Source organism: Malurus melanocephalus, unplaced genomic scaffold, assembly GCF_030028575.1.
Source record: "Malurus melanocephalus ecotype Western Australia unplaced genomic scaffold, MMel_1.1 scaffold_174, whole genome shotgun sequence".
NCBI classification, from domain to species: Eukaryota; Metazoa; Chordata; class Aves; order Passeriformes; family Maluridae; genus Malurus; species Malurus melanocephalus.
Window position 1 is genome coordinate 325,976 of NW_026623406.1, and position 6,639 is coordinate 332,614.

General features: G+C 53.3%; 1 protein-coding gene across 1 annotated transcript in view; it reads right to left on the minus strand.

The window, feature by feature from the left end:
• Nucleotides 1-231: 231 nt before the first annotated feature.
• Nucleotides 232-6,639, minus strand: part of F8 (coagulation factor VIII) — a 24,951-nt gene continuing 18,543 nt past the window's right edge. Inside the window, exons 19-28 of the mRNA XM_057372569.1 lie at nucleotides 6,008-6,236; nucleotides 5,735-5,917; nucleotides 5,431-5,547; nucleotides 4,175-4,246; nucleotides 3,789-3,874; nucleotides 3,141-3,296; nucleotides 2,211-2,355; nucleotides 1,251-1,399; nucleotides 838-1,014; nucleotides 232-617 (exon numbers count right to left, since the gene is read on the minus strand). Coding sequence (XP_057228552.1) covers nucleotides 462-617; nucleotides 838-1,014; nucleotides 1,251-1,399; nucleotides 2,211-2,355; nucleotides 3,141-3,296; nucleotides 3,789-3,874; nucleotides 4,175-4,246; nucleotides 5,431-5,547; nucleotides 5,735-5,917; nucleotides 6,008-6,236 — 1,470 coding nt within the window. The 3' untranslated portion in view covers nucleotides 232-461. The remainder of the gene's footprint in view (nucleotides 618-837; nucleotides 1,015-1,250; nucleotides 1,400-2,210; nucleotides 2,356-3,140; nucleotides 3,297-3,788; nucleotides 3,875-4,174; nucleotides 4,247-5,430; nucleotides 5,548-5,734; nucleotides 5,918-6,007; nucleotides 6,237-6,639) is intronic.

Genomic DNA, 6,639 nt, shown 5'->3' on the forward strand with positions numbered 1-6,639 from the left:
CTGATCCCCGCTGATTGTAAAACGGATTCTGGGGCCTGGAGCAGGGCCTCCACCTCCCATCCTTATCTTTGCTCTTCCTCCTCCAGGACTGTGCTCAGGGCAGCAGGAGCTTGTGCAAAACGACTCTGAGAAGCTCTGGGGCTAATTAATTAGTAGCTGCTGGTAATGCTGGCTGGGCCCCTGGGGACTCCAAGGCTACAGCAGAGGAGAAAGTGCAGAAAGATACTGGAAAATTACTGTTTAATTCTTCATCATTACATCTGAGTATATGGCATCTGGCAGACCAGAGACAGGAAAAGGCAGATAATGACCCAGCCTCTGAGAAGCTCTGCAGCCCCTCTCTCCCCCAGCAGCAGGGGCAGCCAGGCCCCCGGAGKGATGGCTCCAGCCACGGGAGGGCTCAGTGCCTGGTGGGATGTGTGTCCTTGGGCTGGCACTGCCTCTTCCTGGCCCCACAGCCATCAGTACTCCTGCTGAGTGTCACAGCCAAGGAATTCTATTCGCAAGGCGATGTGGTTGTGCCACTGGCGGGGGTGTATCCTCACATAGCGGGCAAAGAGAGGGGACTCCAGGGTGTTCGTCACTGTGCTCTGATGGTCTTGGTTTGCCKTGAAAATCTGGAGAGGAGAGAGAAACCAGGGATGTGCTTTCCTCTGCTGGCATAGTGAGGACGGGATCAACACAGAAAAACACCCTTTGAATGCTTTAAGGGAGGAGAAAGCACAGCCTGGCCCACTGCTCTTTGAAAGAAATCCTGAGAGGGTGTTTGCAGCCAAGGGCTGTGCTTGCTGCCCTAGGGGGGACCATGGGCTCTGGCCAYGGAGCAGCCCTGCCTACCTTCTTCTTGCCATTTTGCAGGACTGGGCTCCAGTGCACGCCGTCCTGGCTGATGGAGACAGCAAACTCCTTCACAAACATCGGGGTGAAGAGAACTTTGGCACCTTGGGTTATGATTGCAGTCACCTTCTTGGTTACTTTGAAGTCCACCTGCAGCCACTCKCTGGGGCTGTTGCTCTGGGGAAGGACAGATTGATTTCAACCCTCTGGCAGCAGAGAGAAAGACTCATTGCAGCTGAACTCAAGCTGGCTCTGTGCTTCCCCTGCCCTACTAGGCATCTGGTTGGAGCTGCTGGGTGCTAAATCAGAGTGGGCACAGTGCATGTGGCTGTACACATTTCCCACACAGCCCTGACTGGGAGATCCCTGCTGGGATCCCAGCTGCCTGCCTGCTRCCTCCTTGCAGGGGCTACCTTTGGCCTCCAGGCGTTGGTCCTGCCCTGAAGGTTCAGGCGGGCCAGGGCTGGTGTCCAGCTGGAGAAGACATTGGCACTGTAGGAGGACGCGGAGATGTGCTGGTCAGGAATCCTTCTGCTCTCCATYCCTAGGGGCATGGAGCAGCCTGGAAGAGAAGAGCAATGCTTGTCAGGGGGTAGAACAGAGCCATTATGGAGATGCCTTCTGCCTGCTCCCTGCTCCAGCTGCCCTCCACGCCTTTTTCCCTGGTTACAGCTTCTCCTGTGCCTTGCTGCAGTGTCATGGTGCCTGCACTGCTTGGGGCCCCTGTGTGCACCTTCTTTTCTCCCTGGAGATTTTATCTAAGAGGAATGTGAAGCATTTATGGTGTAAAGAGAGTTAAAGAGAACCTGTCTCCAGGGAAAGGACAAGAATACCTGGCAGGGAGTCACCCTGCATATGTGTGATCAGTTGTGCTTGTGCACAGCTGCTTCAGAGCCAGCTGGCAGGTTTGGGACATGGGCTGACAGCACAGCCACTGCTGCTTTTAGCTGCTGCAGAGCAGGTGTGCAAAGCCAAAGAAAGGGTCCCAGGGCACCATTTCCTCAGGCTGCGCTATTGATCAGAGCCATCCCACCTTCAACTGGCAAAACCAGASTAAAAGCCAACAGCATCTGTCTCTGCTTGTTCCCTGCTCCCCCAGACTGAGGCAGCAGCTCCCCATCCATCAGCTTAGCTGCTGCAGGAAATTTCCTGTGCTTCAGTAAAAAAGTGATGGTGAGGGCTGGTCCCCTCTGCTATTGTTATCTCTCACAGTGAGACGCTCCAGCTTTGTTCCCTCAACACCTCAGTGCCATCTCCAACCCCTCCGTCCCCCTCCACAGCTATCTGCATGTCCTGGCACACATGGAGCTGGCACTCAGTGGCCCAGCAGAGCAGGGCCAGTTGTGCAGGTTGGTGTGKGGGGTGGCACGCACTGTTGAGGTCRCAGCCRAGGAGCTCCATGCGCAGCGTGGCCCGCACGTTGTAGTGCGTGGGGTGGATGCGGATGTACCGGGCTATGATCGGTGGGTTGAACTGGTTTTCCTTCACTCCACTTGCATCCACATTTCCAAAGAACAGCTGCAGGGAAAGGGRGGAAAAGGATTGTTGTACCAGCATAAAGAGAGACAGACAGGACAAGGATTACCGGGGAGAAGAACAGATTCCTGCCTGGCACTTCTGTATCTTATCACCATCCTTACAAAATCAGCTCARGGAAATTATTTGAGATGTGATTCAGGCCAAAGAAGTGCGAGTGGCCACTGAACAAGAAAAGAAAAAGAAACTTTGGGTCTGTGCAAATTAACTTGGTTTTATATTTTCACCAAACAAAGGTGAGAAAAAGAAGGAAAAAAGTCAGTCCTCAAACATTTGAGCCTGGGAAAAGTTATAGCCACAGCCAGTGCACACAACAGAGGTTTTTCTGGATACTCTTTTCCTAATGGAGAAGCTTATGCATATCTTGGTTGTGGGTTTTTTCTAGTGACTGTAGATTCTCCAAATCATCTGTGTCTGCGCAATATTTTTAGAAAGGAAAATTTGCCTTTGGGGACCAAAATGATATTCAGGTAGAATCTTATGCCTAGCTGTAAGTAAAATGCAACATAACATTAAGAGGTGGATCTCACAAGCACTTGGGATTGTGGAAAGAGATAGCTCAGGCAATTTAAAATGAGACAGAGAGACACAGACAGCAAGTCCCTTTGCARATCTGTGATCTGTGATTCAGTCACCTGGCACTGAATGGTCTCTGTCCCTGCTCCAGTCTCAGGARATCTCTGCCTTGTGTACAGAGCTCCCCAGCCCTCATCACCCCAGGAGACACCATTCTGGGAAGGCACTCTCCTCAAGCCCCTCCACCTTACCATCTGTGTGCTTGTGGCATTTCCCTTGTATGTCTTCCACCTTCGCCCATCAAGGCTGTAGAACACAACAAACTGGGAGATGTAGAAGCTGGAGAACTTTTGTCGGGCCCCTTGGGTTTTTATGCCATGAATAATCATGGGATGCAAAAGATCCACCTGAGAATGAAAGTCAGGGATTTACTTTTGATGGAAAACCCAAGCCATGTTCAGGCAATGCTCTGTAAACCTGTGAACTCACTGCTTCCTYCTGACATAACTGAGCACTGGTTATGGAAGTAATTAAAACAGTTGCTCATAAGGGCACAAGTCAGCCAGCAACTGAGAGTGGGCAGGGGAGAGCTGTGTGAGAGCTGATCTTATTTGCCCTTTGTGGGATTTTTGCACAATCCAGTTCTGCAGCTGGACCATCAAGTGATTCTTGTGCTGCACTGAGGATGGATATGGGGGTCAGACCAGCAGCAACCTGACCAGAGCAGYTGCCATGAGGACCTTAGTGCTCCCCTCTCAGAGAGAAGCAGCAGGATGAAGCTGAGGAGGAGCTGCCCATCCATGAGCCCTCCTGCACGAGCATGGCCTTGCAATGCCCCCAGTGCAATGCCCCCAGTGCAATGCCCCCAGTGATGCCTCCAGGCACTGGGCCCCTCTTACCTGGATCCAGGCATTGCCACGGTCGGTGCTCCAAGCATTGATGGAGCCGCTGTTGTCCAGCCTGGCCAGGTGAGGAGCCCACTGCCCTGCAAGGAGAGAGCACAGACACGAGGCTGCTGCTGGCCCTTGGTGCTGCCTGGGGTGGTGACAGGTCCAGGACTGGGGCTGAGGATCACCCTGGGGTTTAGTAGCCACAGRCAGGGTGGCAGAGCACTGGCACAATGGGCCAGCCATGTGGAAAGGCTCCAGGTCACAGGTGGGATGCTGACATGGGCATGGATTAAATGYTCCACCAGAGACCCAGTGCAGCAGAATTTAGGGCAGGCAAACACATGGGTTATGCTGGCTGAAGCTGCCCTGAGCCCACCTGCCCTCCAGCTACTCACCATACTGCCCCGAGGCTGTGATCTGGGAGGCTGCAATGCCACCTGAGGCCATACCCAGGGCATTCCGGCAGTCTGCAGGGAACAGGGGAGGGCAAAAACCAGGGAGAGCTGGTTAGGTAACAAAAGTCTAGGCTGGGTAGCAGCCTTCAGGCTCAGAGAGGTTTTCAAGCCTCCAGGAGCTCCCAGGCTTGTTTCTCTCACACCAARGGATAGGTTTCAGATGCTTCCACACCCATCCCTGAATTTTAGGGGCACTGGAAGTTCTTTCTCCCACCCCCCATGTCAAGAGCAGAGAGTTTCCAGCATCAGACACAGCAACCTCTTGCCAAACTCCTTTCCCTGAGTCCATGACCTCTCATTCCCYGTCCCAATGTCCCAGCAGCGCTGACAAGTGTCTCTTCCTTATACCCATGTCTTGCTCCTGGGCCTTTCTGTTGCTAGGCAGCATCTTTTGAAAACAAATACCACATTGCTAAAGGCAAGTCTACCTGACACCCCTGTTTCTCTCCTGGTCTGCTGAGCCCAGGGAAGTTTGTCTCTTTTAATAACCATTATTATTAGCAACTTGTCACACCTTGGCATCTCCACTGCACGTCAAATGCTCCAGGAGAAAATGCAAATTTGAAATCTTAAGCGGATTTTTTACTTACGGCAACATTTTCTGGCTGACATTTAATACACTTTTAGAAACGGGAGAGGGACTCTCACAGTGTGATAAAACACTATTCTCCCACACCACTTCCCCCAGTGCTTACTTATGGTGAGTTAGAAACGTGTTGTTCTGGGGTGGAATCAGAGTTTACTGTGATTTTGCAGTTGCTCTTGGAGCTATTTCTATCAGACCAGCCTGTAGTCAGRCAGCATCACTCACTGCCTCCTGTCATCACTCTGTGCCTCAGTTTACCTCCTGACATTTGGTTAGGCAGCTGGGCACTGTACCTCACTTGCTTGGCTAAGTGCATTTTAGGGAAGGTACAGGGACCCTCAGATTTGGAAAACAAGAGCTCTTGGAGTAAATATTTGCATGCAACAAAGCCAATCTGCCAGCCTTCACCCCAGCTGTGTTCCTGACTCTGTGCTCTCTGCYGGGCTGTGCAGGGTGGCGAGGACTGAAGCAGTGACTTTCTTTTGGAGTAAAAACCCAGAAGATCCCACTTGGGTCACCCCAAGAGAAATGCTGAGAGCTCTGGGGGAGGAAGCTCAAATGGCTCTGTGGCCATGGCCCAGGTGGGTCAGGGCACAAAGAGATCACTTACTCATGTCATACACGAGGAAGAGGGCACTCATCCCAGCCTGCTGGTGCTCTCCCACTTTGCACTCCACCCGCCAGATCCCAGCGTGTGAGGGCCGCATCTCCACTGTCCCAAAGACACCTGAGGGGAGCAGAGAGCAGAGCACAGGGGAGTTACTGCCACAGTGCCAGGTGCTGTGCAACCACAGAGACACAATATTCTAGACCCACTCTCCCTTCTTGGTATCCCCTTGCAGGTTTGGCATTTCCTAAGGGCACAGACAAGGAGCCCTGGCAGAGGGGGTGCAGATTGCCTGGGCTCTTCTCACCGGGATAAAGGTTGTAGACTCCCATGCGATACTCCTGGCTGGTCCTGACGTTGAACAGCTGCCCGTGGAAGTGRACAGAGTGGATGTCCTCAGTGCTGCCCATGTTGAGGAGGTGCCATCGGACCCGCTGCTGCTGGGCCATCACCAGCCCGGGCAGGGTGTCACTCACGTAGCCGTTGATGGCTGGGGAGGGCAGTGGTCAGGAGGGGCTCCAGGCTCTGGGCTATTCCCATCCCAGCATAGGCTGTGGATGGAAAGGGCAAGGGTCCTCACCATGGAAAGAATGGTTTCTCTTAAAGTCAGGGCTGTCCTGCTGGATCCGGCAGGGAGGGTGGCAGTTCCTCTCCACRTTCTCCCGAAAGTACCAGCTTTTGGTCTCGTCAAAGATGGTGAAGAGCAGGGAGAACTCCTGCACWGCCAGCTGCCTCCTGGCAGCGTAGCTCAGCACCCCCTGGTTGCAGATGATGAGTGGCCCGATGAGGCCTGAGTGCAGGTCCTTTTCCTGCCAGGGAGCCAGGRAAGAAGGGTTTGCCTTGGAGCAGGAGGCAGTGCTGAGGCCAGCAAGAGGCACAGAGGAGAGGAAAGTGCTGAACCCSCCTGCATCCCTGGCCTGCCTCCCACTCTGGGCAACGTGCACTGGGGCATCCCCACTCTGCCTTAGGCTAAGAAAGGCTGAGCAGCAAGTGTTTGCACTGCCTTCAAAGAGACGTGSTGTCTGTCTGTCCTGCTGTCCAACAGTCCCTACTGTTTTGGACCCAGGGGCCAAATTCAGGCACATTTAGCAGAGGGGCAAGAAACTGCAAAATGATGCCTCCCTACAAGTCTCATAAGCTGAGGAAAGGGGAGAAAACCCAATGAAGGGAAGGGAAGGGAAGGGAAGGGAAGGGAAGGGAAGGGAAGGGAAG